This window comes from Chlorocebus sabaeus, chromosome 5 (assembly GCF_047675955.1).
Source record: "Chlorocebus sabaeus isolate Y175 chromosome 5, mChlSab1.0.hap1, whole genome shotgun sequence".
In the NCBI taxonomy this organism is placed as follows: Eukaryota; Metazoa; Chordata; class Mammalia; order Primates; family Cercopithecidae; genus Chlorocebus; species Chlorocebus sabaeus.
Window position 1 is genome coordinate 3,473,502 of NC_132908.1, and position 18,403 is coordinate 3,491,904.

An 18,403-nucleotide genomic window follows, 5' to 3' on the forward strand; every position below is an offset into this window, starting at 1 on the left:
GCCCGGAGTGCAGTGGCGTGATCTCGGCTCACTGCAACCTCCACCTCCCGGGTTCAAGTAATTCTTCTGCCTCAGCCTCCCGAGTAGCTGGGATTACAGGTGTGCGCCACACACTTGGCTAATTTTTGTATTTTTTGGTAGAGACGGGGGTTTCGCCATGTTGGCCAGGCTGGTCTCTAACTCCTGACCTGAAGTGATCAGCCCGCCTCGGCATCCCAAAGTGCTGGGATTATGGGCGTGAGCCATCGCGCCCGGCCGAGTATCGTGCATTCTTTATAGAAATGAGGGGGAAATAAGCATTATGGGAAGCGCCTAGCGCAATGTCAAGCACATAGTAGGTACTCAGAGTCTGTCAGCCAGCGCGAAACGTCCGCAAAGCGTTTAAACACAGGCCCAGAAGCCGGGGAGCTTGCAGCCCCCATAGACGCTGGGATTACCACGCCCTCTGCCCTAGACGTCTCAGGAGCGCCCTCTGCCCGCCCGCTCTCCTTGTACGCGTGCACGAACCGCGGCGCCTTCGCTTCCCTTCTTATTTGTCCCTGACCGTGCGCCGTCCAAGGGTCCTTTGGTTGCCATAGAGACCGGCGAGCGCTGGGCCTGTGAGCGCTGAGGGGCGAGCAGCTGCGATCCTGGGCTCCTGGGGACCTGAGCGTTATGTCTTTCCGCGACCTCCGCAGTAAGGCAGCCCCGCGCCCCTGTGACCTGCGGGTCTTCCAGAGAGTCACGGCTCCCGCCTGCCGGGTCCCCTATGTAGGCGACCCCTGAGGCTTGCGCTGCCAGAGCCTCCTTTCGGGCCTCTGCGCCTCAAGGAACGCCTCTGACCCGCGGCTGCAACCCCGCCGAGTGCCCCAGGCCCTTCTTAGGCCATTTCTAGCGAGGATGGAAAGTTCTTTATCTGCCACTGGCCGCGTTTGGCTCAAAGCGCTCGAAATGTGGCTAGTGCAGATGAATAACTGAAATTTTAAGTGTAACTCATTTGTATTTGTGTAGCTGCATGCCGCTGTTAGCTACAGTATTGGAAAATGCATGGATAATTTAGAGACTATTTTTTGAGTTGGGTTAGCTTAGCGCTTAGAAAACCGAACAGCAGGCCGGGCTTGGTGGCTCACGCCTGTAATCCCAGCACTTTGGGAGGGCGGGACGGGGGAATCACCTGAGGTCGGGAGTTCGAGACCAGCCTGACCAACATGAAGAAACCCCGTCTCTACTAAAATTACAAAATTAGCTGGGGGTGGTGGCGGGCGCCTGTAATCCCAGCTACTCGGGAGGCTGAAGCAGGAGAATCGCTTGAACCCGGGAGGCGGAGGTTGCGGTGAGCCGAGATCGGGCCATTGCACTCCAGCCTGGGGGACAAGAGCGAAACTCCATCTCAAAACAAACAAACAAAAACAAAAAACCCCAAACCAAAACAAAACAAAAAAACAGCAGCGAAACCGAGGAGAGGGGCTGGGTGATGGTCATTGCAGCTACCATTTTTTGAGTTTTAACGATCTGCCAGGGCCCACTCTGTATTATGTGCATTTCATTTTAATCATCTGAACAACTGTACCGCCTGCATCTGGAAGTGAGGAAACGGGCACAGAGAGGTCAGGTAACTTGAGCAGGTGACACAGGCGATAGGAGGTGGCACTGGGGTTTGAATTCAGGTTGCCTGAACTCCAGACCTCCTGAACTCCGTCTGCATCCTTTCTGCAGGGCTGGTGAGAAGGGAGCTCGAATTCCTTTGCTAAGAGGGTGGGGAAGTGGAAGAATGAGGCTAAGAGTGTTGGTTACGACCGGGCACAGTGGCTCACGCCTGTAATCCCAGCACTTTGGAAGACTGAGGCAGGCGGATCACTGAAGGTCAGGAATTCAAGACTAGCTTGGCCAACATGGTGAAACCCCGCCTCTGCTAAAAATTCAAAAAATTAGGGCATGGTGGCGCACAACTGTGGTCCCAGCTACTCTGGAGGCTGAGGCAGGAGAATTGCTTGATCCCTGGAGGCAGAAGTTGCGGTGAGCCAAGATCATACCACTGCTCTCCATCCTGGGTGACAGAATGGAACTGTCTTAAAAAAAAAAAAAAAAAAGGAATAGTAGATGATTGCCAATTTGGTGTGATCTTAGGGGTCTCTTAAAGAGTCAATTTTCTCAGCAAATTGCTGGTGCCTGAAATTTTAGCATTAGAAATTACTCCTTTGGTTATGAATTGCTCTTTTCTACAATGTAAAAATATCTAGGAAAACGCATTACCTTTTATTCATGCAGCCACTGAGCACCAGAGTGTGAATCCTATCCTCTGGGGTTTGAAGGTTTTTGGTGGCCACATGTCATACAGGATGAGTGTCTCCTCCCACATAATTTTTAGAGAGGCCAGCACCCTGCCAGGGGACGTAGAATGGGGTTTTGTTGGGAAGAGCATACACGGAGATTTCAAAATATTTTTTTTTTTTTTTTTTTTTTTGAGACGGAGTCTTGCTCTGTCACCCGGGCTGGAGTGCAGGGCCGGATCTCAGCTCACTGCAAGCTCCGCCTCCCGGGTTTATGCCATTCTCCTGCCTCAGCCTCCCGAGTAGCAGGGACTACAGGCGCCGGCCACCTCGCCCGGCTAGTTTTTTGTGTTTTTTTTTTTTTTAGTAGAGACGGGGTTTCACTGTGTTAGCCAGGATGGTCTCGATCTCCTGACCTCGTGATCCGCCCGTCTCGGCCTCCCAAAGTGCTGGGATTACAGGCTTGAGCCACCGCGCCCGGCCGATTTCAAAATATTTTGACCTTAAATTAATGCTCTGCAGTTGTGCGTTGTATGGTAAGGATCTTACTCAAATTAGTCTCTATTTTGACAATAACACTGCAACGTTAACAGAACTTGACTAGTACCTAGTGGTCAGAAGTATTTAGGGAGTGCCTTACTGTGTGAAGGAAAGGCTGCTCTCTCGCCCAGGCTGGAGTGCAATGGTGTGATCGTGGCTCACTGCAACTTCTGCCTCCCAGGTTCAAGTGATTCTCCTGCCCCAGTCTCTTCAATATCTGGAATTATAAATGCCCACCACCACGCCCACCTAACTTTTGTATGTATCTATGTATTTATTCATTTATTTATTTATTTATTTATTTATTTTTGAGATGGAATATTGCTCTGTCGCCCAGGCTGGAGTGCAGTGTTGCAATCTCGGCTCACTGCAAGCTCTGCCTCCCGGGTTCACGCCATTCTCCTGCCTCAGCCTCCCGAGTAGCTGGTACTACAGGTGCCTGCCACCACACCTGACTAATTTTTTTTGTATTTTTAGTAGAGACGGGGTTTCACCATGGTAGCCAGGATGGTCTCGATCTCCTGACCTCATGATCCGCCCGCCTCGGCCTCCCAAAGTGCTGGGATTACAGGCGTGAGCCACGGTGCCCAGCAACTTTTGTATTTTTAGTAGAGGTGGGGTTTCACCATTGTAGCCAGGCTGGTCTTGAACTCCTGACCTCAGGTGATCTACCCGCCTTGGCTCCCAAAGTGCTGAGATTACAGGCGTGAACTACCTGCGCCCGGCCTTTTTTTGTTTTTGTTTCTGAGACAGGGTCTCACTCTGTTACCCAGGCTGGAGTGCAGTCACATGATCTCAGCTCACTGCAACTTCCTGGGCTCAGGTGATCCTCACACCTCAGCCTGCTGAATAACTGGGACCACAGGCATGCACCACCACACCCAGCTATTTTTTTTTTAAATCTCCATATTCACATTTCCCAGAAAACAGTTACAGAGTCCCTTTGTGACTTTGCTGTTTCCTATGCTCACACTTCTTCTTCCATTGTCTTGTGAAGTCTGACCTGACTTCCAGTACCCGGGTAGGTTATTTGTGAACATTGATGGACCATTTTGAACATGGATCTTCAAGAAGAGTGCAGACAGACCTTAAATAACCAGGAAGCACACTGAATGTAAATCTTGGTACATCATGGGAGCTCAACAATGTTTGTGGTGTTCATTTCCAAGTCCTGCTTTCTTGAAAGCACTAATGCTTTTCCTGAGGTGACCCCAACCTATGGATCAACAAGTATTAGTATTACTATTTCTTAATCTGTTTTGTAATAAATCTAAACATAGTTGTGTAGTTCAACCACTGTATTTAAGATTTCCCTAAATACATGGCAACTGATCTTTAAAACTTGTGTTATTTGGGTCCTATATGCTCACTAAAATTTAAAAAAAAAGACAACTCAGAAACATGAATGTCATCCTACCGATTTGCCTCAGAAATAACCACTGTTAACATTTTAAAATAATTTTTAATCAGCTGAATTTGAGTCAGACCACTGTTGACATTTAAAAATACTTTTTCTAGGCCGGGCGCAGTGGCTCACGCCTGTAATCCCAGCACTTTGGGAGGCCGAGGCAAGCGGATCATGAGGTCAGGAGATCGAGACCATCCTGTTGAACACAGTGAAACCCCGTCTCTACTAAAAATACAAAAAAAATTAGCCGGGCGTGGTGGCGGGCGCCTGTAGTCCCAGCTACTCAGGAGGCTGAGGCAGGAGAATGGCGTGAACCCGGGAGGCGGAGCTTGCAGTGAGCCAAGATCAGGCCACTGCACTCCAGCCTGGGCGACAGAGTGAGACTCCGTCTCAAAAAAAAAGAAAAAGAAAAAGAAAAAAATACTTTTTCTTCATGACATTTTATAAGGACAGGTGTTTCTTACTTTTAGCAGTAAAAAGAAATGAGATATTAAAGAGAGAAATGAAATTCACAGCTAATCCCTCAATTCTATTTTCATGTATAGCCATCTACTTCTCCCATTGAACTTACATGCTTTTTAGGTAGCATTTTTGGTATTTTAAATTTTATCTCTTTTTTATGTTCCCTTGTAGAAAGTTGACAGTTAATCCCTAAAGCTGTCAATAGATTGGCAATAAGAAGGAAAAGTAAAGACAATACCTAAGTTAACAAGTAGTTGCTATGTGACGGGGAACTGAATGAATTATATTTTTCCTTGGACAGATTTCACAGAGATGATGAGAGCCCTGGGATACCCTCGACATATTTCTATGGAAAATTTCCGTACACCCAATTTTGGACTTGTATCTGAAGTGCTTCTCTGGCTTGTGAAAAGGTTAGAACTGCACTTTATTGATGTCTAAGAGTGAATACTGGATTTTATTTGTTGGTCACCTAGAAAGCAGGACATAGTTGTGATGCTGCAAAAGGAAGAGTTGTTTGAGTTTGACAGACCCAATTGTAATCTGTTGAAACGTAGCTGTGGCTGGGCACAGTGGCTCGTTCCTATATTCCCAGCACTTTATAATCTCAGGAATTCGAGACCAGCCTGGTCAACATAGCACGACCCTGTCTCCACACACAAAAGAACAATTAGCTGAGCGTGGGTGGTGCACACTCATAGTTCCAGCTACTCAGGAGACTGAGGAGGATCGCCTGATCCTGGGAGTTTGAGGCTGCAGTGCCACTGATCATGCTACTGCACACCAGCCCGGGCAGATTGAGACTGTGTCTCAAAAAAAAAAAAAAAAAAAAATCAGTGGAGTTTAAAAAATGCTGTGGGAGAGGGAAATATACCAGGAAGTGGTGAAAGGAGACTGACTATTCCTCAGTAGGGTGCTGGGCCAGGCTGCTCTTCAGTCCCTCACTGCAGAGTGACAGGGGCCTTTTTGCACATTCTAATCAATACAGTTGATTAGAAATAATGTAGGTTTCTTTTTCTGTGAAAAATTGAATATGATATATGATTCAGAGTTGGCAGCTTTTTCTGTTAAGGACCAGATAATAAACATTTTACCTTTTGCTAAACATAAAATTCAGAGACTGCATACGATCTCTATTGTCTCTTCTTTTTCTTAAAATGTAAAAAGAGTTCTTTGCTTGGAGGCTGTAAAGGTTGGAGGCTGCAGTCTGCTTACCCCTGGTATCAATACCTTGAAGAAAATAACTTCGTCAACTCTGCTGCTGCTTTGAGCTGACTAATCAGCCCTAGCACTGCTCTGAGTCAAAGGCCGTCAGCCAGGGTAGCAGTTCTGATTAGTTTCATGACATGTTGACGTCTGAGAGAGATTTAATTTTATAAGCTGAGACCCACATTTAGTTTTTGAAATCTTTTGTTCTTAGGTGGGGATTTGCTCCCTTGGTATTTTGGTTTTACTTTTGAAGTTTGCATTGATCTTACTATCACACTTGGGGACTTGGAGAGCTTTGTTCCAGACCCACTGTCCTCTCAGTTGCCCACATTCTCTTTAGTGGACTTTCTCTGTGGTTAACCTGTGCTCTCTCCTCTTACCTCTCTGATAGGTATGAGCCCCAGACTGACATCCCGCCTGATGTGGACACTGAACAGGACCGAGTTTTCTTCATTAAGGCAATTGCCCAGTTCATGGTTAGTGGACGTTTATTTTGTGGAGTTATAAAATTAAGTAAACTAGAAAGGATGACTCCTCATTAGGGCTACTTTGAAACTGAGTAATTGAATTTTTCTTTCTTTTTTTTTTGAGATGGAGTCTCATTCTCTCACCCAGGCTGGAGTGCAGTGGTGCAATCTTGCCTCACTGCAACCTCTGCCTCCTGGGGGGTTCTCCTGTCTCAGCCTCCTGAGTAGCTGAGATTACAGGCACACGCCACCACACCTGGCGAATTTTTGTGTTTTTAGTAGAGACGGTTTCACCATGTTGGCCAGGCTGGTCTCAAACTCCCGTCCTCACATGATCCACCTGCCTTGGCCTCCCAAAGTGTTGGGATTACAGATGTGAACCACCACATGCCTGGCCTGAGTTTGCCTTCTAAAACCATTCCATTGCTGGGTTTCTGTGGCGCCATTTCACCAGCGAGGTTCTTTTTGTTTGTTTGTCTTTTAATTCATTATGTATTAAGAATTTTGTTTATACCGGGCATGGTGGCTCATGCCTGTAATCCCAGCACTTTGGGAGGCTGAAGCAGGCGGATCACGAGGTCAGGAGATTGAGACCATCCTGGCTAACCACTAAAAATACAAAAAATTAGCTGGGTGTGGTGGTGGGTGCCTGTAGTCCCAATTACTTGGGAGGTTGAGGTGGGAGAATGGTGTGAACCCGGGAGGCGGAGCTTGCAGTGAGCTGAGATCACACCACTGCACTCCAGCCTGGGCAACAGAGCGAGACTCCATCAAAAAAAAAAAGAATTTTGTTTCTTTATTTTTGAATAGGTAACATATTTCGTGGCTCACAGATTGAAAGTAGGCTGGGCTTGGTTGTTCATGCCTGTAATCCTAGCACTTTAGCAGACCAAGGTGGGAGGATAACTTGAGTCCAGGAGTTTGAGAACAGCCTGGGTGATGTAGTAAGATCCTGTCTCTACAAAAAATAAATTAAAAAAAAATTAGGTGGGCCTGGTGACATGTGCCTGTAGTCTCAGTTACTTGGGAGGCTGAGGTGGGAGGATTGCTAGAGCCCGGGAGGTTGAAGCCGCAGTGAGCCATGATCATGTCATTGCACTCCAGCCCAGGTGACAGAGTGAGACCCTATCTTTAAAAAAATAAATTAATTAATTAAAAACATTATGTAACAAAATGGAGTAAAATGACTTTCTACACTATCTGTCCTGGGCTGAGTTCTATTGCAAATAATCACTATTTTAAATCTCTTCCAGAGAGTGTGTGTGTATGTGCAAATAAAAATATTTTTTTCCTTTATTTTACACAAATGGTACTGTATACTACTTGATGTACTTAGTGTACACTACAAGGTGTTTAGCATCTTGTTTTACTTAGTGGTATATTTTAGAGAACTTTCCAAATACATATAGAATTTCCTCATTCTGTTTACACCTGAGTGGTATTGTTTGCATGGATATGCCATAATTTATGTAATTTATATAGGTAGGCTTTTAGGTTGTCTCAAGCTTTGCTGTTTGAAACAATGCTATAACAAGTACCCTGTACATCTCATTTTGTTTATGTTTGAGTGTGTCCCTAGAATAAGTTCTTAGATTTGGAATTGCTGGATCAAAAGATATGTGCATTGGTAGTTTTGGCGTCTTTTACCAAGTTGCTTTCCATCAAGATTATCCTAGTTTATATACCCACTCACAATGTTTGAGTCACTTGAATGCTTACTCTTATTAGGTTGTATCCCAGTTGTCAGCAGAGGCATTTTCAACTTACCTACATGGGATTTGGTTTAGACATTACATGGAAAGGGCCCTCAACTTTTTTTTTTGTTCTAAAAATAGGCCACCAAGGCACATATAAAACTCAACACTAAGAAGCTTTATCAAGCAGATGGGTATGCAGTAAAAGAGCTGTTGAAGATCACATCTGTCCTTTATAATGCTATGAAGACCAAGGGGATGGAGGGCTCTGAAATAGTAGAGGAAGATGTCAACAAATTCAAGTTTGATCTTGGCTCAAAGGTAAGGACAACGAAAGCCTTGTAGTGAGCGATGGAGCATTGATTTCTTGAACTCTGAAATGGAAGGAGTCTGCTACAGCTCCACTGCTTTTCTTCCTCCTCAACTGAGGGCAGTTTGTCAGTTTTGTGCTCATCAGCGTTTGGATAAAGGCAAATTCACAATCCAGTAATTAAACTATTTATTAAAAGCTTAGTATTTGTCAGGTATTCAAGCGCTGGGGATACAGTTGTGGACAAAAAGGACAGAAATCATGTGTTTCTGCTCTTTAGTTGGAGGAGTCAGACTGTGAACAATAATGTAAGAGGTGTGGAAGGTCAGATGCAGTGTAGTCTGCGGAGAATAATAAGCTGGGATGGGGATGGATGCTGCCCGGGGTGATCTTAAATAGGGCGATCAGGAAGGCCTCATAGATTGGATGGTGTTTCCAGCAGAGATCTGAGGGAGGGAAAGAGTGAGTTGTGCAGTTGGCGGGTGGCGACAGGGTGTCTCAGGATGAGAATTTGTTTGGCGCTGGGTGCAGTGACTCACTTCTGTAAGCCAAGCATTTTGGAAGGCTGAGGTGGGAGGATCCTTTGAGGCCAAGAGTTTGAGACCAACCTGGGCAACATAGTGAGATGCCATTTTTACCAAATAAAGAAGAGAATTAGCAAGGCGTGGTGGTGCACACCTGTGGTCCCAGCTGCTCAGGAGGCTAAAGTGAGAGGATCTCTTGAGCCCAGGCAGTCGAGCCATGTTCAGGCCACTGCTCTCCAGCCTAGGCAACAGAACAAGACTTTGTCTGGGGGTGAAAAAAAGAATGTGTTTTGTGTGTTTGAGAAAAAGCAAGGAGGCAATGTGATGAGGGTTGGGAGTGACAGACCCTCTAGTGCCTGGGAAGCCCCTGGAAAGCCTTTGCCTTTGCCTCTGAGGTGGGAATCTTTGGGATCTGAGCAGAGTCTTCTATGCTTATTTCCCATCCAAAGGGTTGCTCTGGCTGCTGAGCTGCCATCAGACTGAAGCGGGAAGCAGGTCTGGAAGCAGCGAACCTGTTTGGAGAGTGAGGGGTGACCATGGCTTTGAGCAGAGTGGTGGTGGGAGAGGCGCTGTCAGGTGTCAGGGAGCCACCGCAGCAGCAAGCCAGAAATAAAGGTTAAGGCTTTAGTTAAGCCCAAGGCCTCAGAGCAGGAGACCTAGGAATGAAGGCCCTGGGGCTGGGAATGTACCTAGGAGCGTGGCCACGCAGGGTGCCTGAAACCGCAGTGCGCTAGCCGAGCTCCAAGTCTGGTGCGGGGAAGAAAGCTTCCCCTGTGAGGCCTGCTAGGTGAGGCCTTGTCATTGTCTATCGTTGGGCTTGAAAAGTCACACATAGATGTTTAGTTTTGTTTTGAGACAAAGTTTCTGTCACCCAGGCTGGAGTGCAATGGCACGATCTTGGCTCACTGCGCCTCTGCTTCCCAGGTCCAAGAGATTCTCCTGCCTCAGCCTCCTAAGTAGCTGGGATTACAGGCGCACACCATCACGCCTGGCTTTTTTTTTTTCTTTTTCTTTTTTTGAGATGGAGTTGCACTCTTCTTGCCCAGGCTGGAGTGCAATGGCACGATCTCAGCTCACCGCAATGTCTGCCTCCCAGGTTCAAGTGATTCTCCTGCCTCAGCCTCCTGAGTAGCTGAGATTACAGGCATGCGCCACCATGCCCGGCTAATTTTGTACTTTTAGTAGAGTCAGGGTTTCTCCATGTTGGTCAGGCTGGTTTGAACTCCCGACCCTGGTGATCCGCCTGCCTCGGCCTCCCAAAGTGCTAGGATTACAGGCATGAGCCACTGCGCCTGGCCTTGTATTTTTTTTTTTTTTTTTAGTAGAGATGGGGTTTCACCATGTCGGCCAACTAGTCTCAAACTCCTGACCTCAGGTGATCTGCCTGCCTCGGCCTCCCAAAGTGCTGGGATTATAGGCGTGAGCCACTGCGCCTGGCCTCACACATGGGTTTTTAACCAGGAGCGACACTTGTCAGCAGAAGTGTCTAGAGATTGAGGCGTATTTTGATGGTAGATCTCATGGGATGAGGCGTGGGTTGAGAGTAAGCCAGGTGCTACAGGCAAGGTCTTGGGGCAGCCGTGTGGCAGAGCTTGCAGAACTCGTGGGTGTGTTCCACCTCTGTGCTGTACTCTGCGGGAACCACTGGCCACATGTGGCGAGCACAACTGAGGAACTGAGTTGAGTTCTGCATTTTCTTTAATTTGTAAGTAATTTAAGTGAAAATGGCCACATGTAGCTAGTGGTTACTATATTAGACATCACTGCCCTGAAGTTTTTTATGTGAGCCCCTAGAAGGATGAAGTTGCCATGTACTGAAGCAGAGAAGGTTCTGGACATGCTCCATTAGCCACGCCCATTGGCTGTCCGGGTGGAGATAGTGCGCAGGTAGCTAGTATGTGAGACTAGAGCCCATGGAAAGCCCAGGCTGGATCTGGGAGCTGGGGGAGGAATCAGCACACAGATGGTATTAAAGCCGTGTGGGTAGGAGCAGAGCCAGCAGAAAAGACCAGTTCCCGGGACGAAACTGACTCCCTCCAGTGTTGAGAAGCAGAGAAGGTGACAGACTCCTGCAAAGAAGTTTGGGGATGTGCTGTTCGGAAGGGAGAAAAGCAGCTAGAGCCAGAGCAGGCTGGATCCTGGAGGACTAAGGAAGAGGGAAGCAAGCTATCAAAGCCATCAGCTGCGAATGAAGAGGGAGAGTTGTTGCTAGTGGGTTGAAAATGAGAGCCAGAACGTGGGGATTAGTTGTCCAGGAGAGAGGGAGAGTGAGCAGAGCAGGGAGACGTTTATGTTTGGGCTCATTAGAAGAGTTAGCATATTCCAGGAAGAGGGGGTGACATGCACATCCTAAGAAGCCTATGCAAAGGGATCAGTGCTAAATCCTCATTGTGCTTGTCATCGCCTTCCTGGCAACAGCTGCCCCTCTGTGGAGCCTAGAACCATTGTAAGTCCTTAGTGGGTGCCACCCCATTTGAGCCTCTCCAAGCCTGTGGAGGAAAGTCTGAGGCAGAGAAGGAGGACGGGGGGTACAAAACACAGGCCGTCAGGCTGCTTCAAGAGGATGTGTGTCCCTCAGGCTGTCCTTTCGTGTGGTCACTCTGCTGCTGCCGGACACCCTCTACTGTGACAGAGTCCAGGTAGGAGGCATGCGGGCTTTCTCCCAGCTATGCCCTCCTGGTTGGGGCTTCAGTTTGATGTGACATTAGGTTTTTTGGAGAGACTTAAGCGTCCTGGAATTGGTCTCTTTAGTACTTAGATGATCATTTCTTGAGTGTGTGTCCTGCAGCCTGTGAGCGTGTGACTGGGGAAGCACATGTTTGTGGTCACGTGTCCCAACCAAAGGTAGGAGCTGACATGAACAGGCTGGTGGTTAAATGCATGTTAAAAATCTGTGGCTGGCTGGGCGCGGTGGCTCACACCTGTGATCCCAGCACTTTGGGAGGCCGAGGTGGGTGGATCACCTGAGGTCAGGAGTTAAAGACCAGCCTCATCAACATGGAAAAACCCTGTCTCTACTAAAAATACAGAATTAGCCAGGCGTGGTGGCACATACCTGTAATCCCAGCTACTTGGGAAGCGAGGAAGGAAAATTACTTGAACCCGGGAGGTGGAGATTATGGTGAGCCAAGATCGCGCCATTGCACTCCAGCCTAGGCAACAAGAGCGAAATTCCGTCCGTCTCAGAAAAAAAAAAAAAGAAAGAAATCTATGACTGGCTGAACATGGTGGTTCTGCCTATAATTGCAACACTTTGGGAGGCTGAGGTAGGAGGGTCACTTGAGGCCAGGAGTTAGAGAGCAGCCTGGGTAACATAGCCAAGACCCTGCCTCTATTTAAAAAATCTGTTGCTGAGGGATCTGTTTTTGTTATTTTCCTTCCAGATTGCAGATTTGAAGGCAGCCAGGCAGCTTGCGTCTGAAATCACCTCCAAAGGAGCATCTCTGTATGACTTGCTCGGCATGGAAGTAGAGTTGAGGGTAAGCATTCCAACACTTCCTTAACTATGCAGATTTTCTCTTCAAGGTTTTCTTTTTCAATTCTGTTTCTCCCTTTTCAGTTCTGATTTAATGAAATACACCTGGTTGAATGAGCAAATGTATGGAAAGGTGATACAGGATGTTAGCTGCCCTTCCTGCTTCTGGTGGGCACTGGTCTACATTCATTCATTCATTTATTTGAGACAGAGTCTCGCTCTGTCGCCCAGGCTGGAGTGCAGTGGTGCGATCTCGGCTCACTGCAAGCTCCGCCTCTCGGGGTCACACCATTCTCCTGCCTCAGCCTCCTGAGTAGCTGGGACTACAGGCACCCGCCACCACGCCTGGCAAATTTTTTTGTATTTTTAGTAGAGACAGGGTTTCATCATGTTAGCTAGGGTGGTCTCGATCTCCTGACCTTGTGATCCGCCTGCCTGGGTCTCCCAAAGTGCTGGGATTATAGGCATGAGCCACCGTGCCCAGCACTGATCTACCTTTAACTTCTTGTTTAGGAGTGGCAGCTCCATAGCATGTGACTGAGCTGTCCTTGTTGTGCCCTGGCAGACTTTGTTGGTCATGATGCTTTTTTCTGGTGTACCCTGCTTCAGCGTTCTTCTCAAAAATGATCTTCTGAGCTTGCAGTTCCCAGACCTTGCTATCCAGTGCAAACACCTGGGGACCTCTAAAGACTTCTGAAGCCTGGCTTTCACTCTGGGGTCCTTGTTATGGAATGTGACCTGGGCACTGGGAGTTTTCAGATTCTCCCGGGTGATTCTAACAGCAGAGTTTGGGACCAGCGATCTTGGTGTCACTTCCAGTCAGTTGAAGTTGATGTTGCAATGGAGACTGATTTGATTTGCAATCCTTGTTGCAGCCAATGCCAGCCAAGAAGTATGTACCATCACCTACATTTAAGCAGCTGTTTAAGAGTAGAGTAGTGTTTATTTTTTATTTTTTAAATTTTGTTATTTTTTTTGAGACGGTCTCACTCAGTTGCCCAGGCTGGAGTGCAGTGGCTCCGTCTTGGCTCACTACAGCCTCCGCCTCCCAGGTTCAGGTGATTCTCCTTCCTCAGCCTCCCGAGTAGCTGGGATTACAGATGTGTGTCACCACGCCCGGCAATTTTTGTATTTTTAGTAGAGACAGGGTTTCATCATGTTGGCCAGGCTGGTCTCAAACTTCTGATCTCAAGTGATTCGCCTTCCTCAGCCTCTGGGATTACAAGCGTGAACCCCTGCGTCTGGCCTAGAGTGGAGTAGTGTTTAATCCTTACCCGTAAAGATTTACGGCATTTGGGCCAGGTGCGGTGGCTCACGCCTGTAATTCTAGCACTTTGGGAGGCTGAGGCGGGCAGATCACGAAGTCAGGAGATCGAGACTATCCTGGCTAATACAGTGAAACCCCGTCTCTACTAAAAATACAAAAAATTAGCCAGGTGTGGTGGCGGGCGCCTGTAGTCCCAGCTGCTGGGGAGGCTGAGGCAGGAAAATGGCGTGAACCCGGAAGGCAGAGCTTGCAGTGAGTGGAGATCATGCCACTGCACTCTAGCCTGGGCGACAGAGCAAGACTCTGTCTCAAAAAAAAAAAAAAGATTTATGGCATTTGAAGCATATGTGCTCAATCTACTGCTTTAAAATTAAATGAGCCGGGCGCGGTGGCTCAAGCCTGTAATCCCAGCACTTTGGGAGGCCGAGGCGGGTGGATCACGAGGTCAGGAGATCGAGACCATCCTGGCTAACATGGTGAAACCCCGTCTCTACTAAAAATACAAAAAACTAGCCGGGCGTGGTGGCGGGCGCCTGTAGTCCCAGCTACTCGGAGGCTGAGGCAGGAGAATGGCGTAAACCCGGGAGGCGGAGCTTGCAGTGAGCCGAGATCGCGCCACTGCACTCCAGCCTGGGTGACACAGCGAGACTCCGTCTCAAAAAAAAAAAAAAAAAATTAAATGAATTTCTTTCATTCACTTCCTATCAGGAATGCCATCCATGGCTTCTCTCTCTCACTGCCTTGCATATGTTTGGCATACCCTGGGAGCAAACCGAAAGTAGAAGTCTGGGGAAGAGGGACTTAGGTGCCAGGTTGCTATGCCTGCTTGTCATATATTGACCCGGCAGTTGCCACCCGATGAAGTGTGGTTGGCAGAATGAAACTGCCACTGACATCTGCTAGCTAATTCATATGATGAATAAGGCACCTCCAGGCTTTCCCCTGTTCTGTTTGTAGTGCAGTGGTGTACATATGTCTGTGTGTGTCCCTAAGAGACCCAGAGACAGGAGCTGGCCACTTGCTGATTGCCACTAGAGCTGTGGCATCATTGTGAGACTTCACTTCCATCCCACAGGGACTCTTTCAGCACCATCCTGTAAAGAATGATGAAGTAACCAGTGGCAGAACTCTTCCCAAGGAAACCAAGAGACCCTGAATGTAGTACTTTTCAAACTCTGTATGTAGTCATGATCCGAGGAAGAGCCCCTATCCAATGTTTGTTTTTCTTTCATTCAGTAAACATTTACTGAGGTGCAGCCCCAGCCACAGGCAAGGCACTGAGTTCTGCCTCCTTGACTAAGTCTTCACCCTGCCCTCAGCCATTCCCACCAGCGTGTGCAGGTGCACCGTGGAAGAAAGGAAGCACAAAATGAGTTTTGACACAGTGCTCTAGGAGCCTTGTCTTACTCCATTCAGGTTGCCGTCACAAAACACAATAAGCTGAGTGTGACTTGTAAATAACAGATTCATTTCTCACAGTTCTGGAGACTGGGAAGTTCTAGATGAAAGCACTAACAGATTCAGTGTCTGGCGAGGGCATGTTCCCAACAGGTGTTGCCTTGTTGCTGATTCCTCACATGGCAGCAGGGGTGAGGGATCTCCCCAGGGTTTCTCTTATGAGCTAATCACCTACTAAAGGCCTCACCTCTTAACATCATCACATTGTGGGTTAGAGTTTCAACATATGAATTTTGGAGTCACGCAAACATTGTCTATAGCAAACCTCATAACTATATCCACATTAAAATCCCACGTCTCAGAAGTTTTCAGCACTGATGTGATAGTCACGGATGTGTCCCTTGATTGGTTAATGGTTCATGCTAGGGGCAGGGCCATGGTAACTGTTCTTGTCGGTTGTGTTTGTTAGCGATAGGCAACTGAGAGGGCCTTCATCCTAAGAAAGATTATAGAGGCTGGCAGTGGATCCTGACAGCAAGTTGAACTGTACTTAGTTTGGGCGTTACCTGGACAGAATGCAGGCAAAGAAACAAATTTGGGGCTGGGCACAGTGGCTCGTGCCTGTGATCCTAGCACTTTGGGAGGCCAAGGAATGTGGATCACTTGAGCCTAGGAGTTTGAGACCAGCCTGGGCAACATAGTGAGACCCTATCTCTCTTTTAAAAAAAAAAAAAAAAAAAAGAAGCAAGTAAATTTGGGAGAAAAAATAATGGATGCTAAATTCAGTTTTGCTCATAGAGTTGGGGTCACATGGGCCTCTGGTTGAAAAGGAGGATCTTGAGCTCTGGAGAGAGGCTGGGTAGGCACTTAGATGATGGAAGACATTATAGGAGGTGATGGTGGAAGTGTTTTTGCATCAGAGATTCACGTTGTAATGAAACTTTGGAGAATCAGTCCATAAGGCACGTCTAGATCTAGGAATACTGATTTTGAGAACTCCTTTTCTGAAAATATTTGTAAATGATTTTACCGTTTCCCTAGGAAATGAGAACAGAAGCCATTGCCAGACCTCTGGAAATAAATGAGACTGAAAAAGTGATGAGAATTGCAATAAAAGAGATTTTGGTAAGATAACTTTGCTTTTATATAATGTTTTTAATGCCAGGGATTCAAAAATACTGATTTCTTGCCCGTACAAGACAGAACAAGCTAGGCTTAGTAACGAGGGATGTGTTAGTGGGGAAATGAAAAACTCAGAGGACATTCGAGCATACCTAGGTCACTTGCTATCATTTTTTCCCCTCGTTATAAATAAAAACAACTTCTCATGTTGTTAAAAATTCATCAGTTTCAGTAATTTGATAATTTTCAGTTATTCAAGAATTTTAATAAATAATGTTCTATTTTATTTTGTTTAACCAATTCCTCACTGCTTAGTATTTAAATTATTTCAGGGTTTTCTAAATTCCAGACAGCACTGTAATAAGTAGAAGGACCACCATTGTTTACTGCCCACCCACTTCAGTTATCCTCTCCTCTAAAGGAGTCAGTTAGAAGGCAGATCATGAGGGTGACTTTAGACTCAGATTGCTTGGGTTTGAATTCCACTGTGTGATCTTAGGCAAGTTACTTAACCTCTCTGTGCCTCATTTTCCTCATCTGTAAAATAGCAAGAACTGCATTCCCAACTGTGTGGGGTCCTTATAAACATTAATCACGACAGGGCATATCAAGCCTCATCTCTGATGCACAATAGATATTCAGTCATCATTGATGATTTATTTTACTCAGTAGACACAGATGGGGGCCCCTGTGTACATTCAGAGTAGGCATAGAACAAGGATTTGCTATGAGTTATACAAAATTCTAAAAATCATAGGTTTTTAAAAATATATCATTCTCTTGTCATTAAACTGTAGTGACCCCTGGGTAGCCCAGCCCAGGAAGTCAGAGCCTCACAGGGGGAGAAGGGCACCACAGCCCTGGTTTGGAGATTGGTGACAGATAGGCAGATGGATCAGATAAGTAAAAATATGGTAATGATAACGAAGCCGCGTTCCTCACTGTTGGAGAAAAAAGTCACAAAAATGTCACAAAAATGGAAAGAGAGAAAATTAGAGTGAACCTGAAATTGGAGGTGTTGGCTAAATGCATAGTTTTCAATATATAGATAGATATAGGAATAAATTTTGATATGCATGTGTGTACATTTAAGGAATTACATACATATGTATATAAGTATGTTTTATTTATATACATACACATAGACACACCCACACTCACATACATTTCTTAGCTCTGAGCACACCTAGCACCTGGCTTAATACCATTCTCCACCAAAAGGAACCACAACTCTTAGGGGTAAATGGCTGATTCCAGAGTTGGGCAGGAGCAGTACAAGAAAGTAAAGAAGAGCTCAAAGGGGGAAAGGGAGCTGTTGCAAGCATGCAGAAGTCAACTTGAGTGGGCCTCTCCTGGCCAAAGTAAGGACAACTTAAGCATCAAAATAAGTTAGAATAATTAATTTTATGGCATAATAGAATGAAATAGGAAACCATGAGTTCTCACTGGCATAAAAAAAAATGAGGCCGGGCGTGGTGGCTCACACCTGTAATCCCGGCACTTTGGGAGGCCAAGGCGGGCGGATCACGAGGTCAGGAGATGGAGACCATCCTGGCTAAGATGGTGAAACCCCGTCTCTACTAAAAATGCAAAAAGTTAGCTGGGTGTGGCGGCGGGCGCCTGTAGTCCCAGCTACTCGGGAGGCTGAGGCAGGAGAATGGCGTGAACCTAGGAGGCGGAGCTTGCAGTGAGCCGAGATCATGCCACTGCACTCCAGCCTGGGTGACTGAGCGAGACTCCGTCTCAAAAAAAAAAAAAAAAAAAAAAGAATATTGGAAGCTGAGGAGGAGCAGGTCATTCACACAGTTTCAAAGTAGCTTTCCACAAAGTACTTTTTTTTTTTTCTGAGACAGAGTCTTGCTCTGTTACCCAGGCTGGAGTGCAGTGGCGCCATCTCAGCTCACTGCAACCTCTGCCCCTGAGGTTCAAGTGATTCTCATGCCTTAGCCTTCTGAGTAGCTGGGATTACTGGGGCACACCACCACACCTGGCTAATTATTGTATTTTTGTTTTATTTTATTTATTTATTTATTTTTGAGATGAAGTCTTGCTCTGTCGCCCAGGCTGGAGTGCAGTGGCGCCATCTCAGCTCAATGCAACCTCTGCCTCCTGGGTTCAAGCAATTCTTGTGCCTCGACCTCCCGAATAGCTGGAATTATAGGCATGTGCCACCACACCCAGCTAATCTTTGTTTTTTTTTTAGTGGAGTTGGGGTTTTGCCATGTTTGGCCAGGTTTGTTTCAAACTCCCGACTTCAGGTTATCCGCCCGCCTTGACC

The 18,403-nt window shown here is 46.7% G+C and overlaps 1 protein-coding gene across 5 annotated transcripts in view; it reads left to right on the forward strand.

The window, feature by feature from the left end:
• The first annotated feature begins 552 nt into the window (after positions 1 to 552).
• The window catches only part of CLUAP1 (clusterin associated protein 1), a 42,160-nt gene continuing 24,309 nt past the window's right edge, over positions 553 to 18,403 (forward strand). The window contains exons 1-7 of one of the 5 annotated variants that reach the window (XM_073015116.1): positions 593 to 676; positions 2,971 to 3,047; positions 4,961 to 5,072; positions 6,260 to 6,344; positions 8,171 to 8,350; positions 12,247 to 12,342; positions 16,045 to 16,128. In XM_073015116.1, the coding sequence (XP_072871217.1) occupies positions 4,972 to 5,072; positions 6,260 to 6,344; positions 8,171 to 8,350; positions 12,247 to 12,342; positions 16,045 to 16,128 (546 nt within the window). In that variant the 5' untranslated portion in view covers positions 593 to 676; positions 2,971 to 3,047; positions 4,961 to 4,971. Of the gene's footprint in view, positions 677 to 1,189; positions 1,592 to 2,920; positions 3,048 to 4,960; positions 5,073 to 6,259; positions 6,345 to 8,170; positions 8,351 to 12,246; positions 12,343 to 16,044; positions 16,129 to 18,403 lie in introns of those variants that run through there. The other 4 variants (XM_073015117.1, XM_037989927.2, XM_073015118.1 and 1 more) reach the window with 4 other exon arrangements.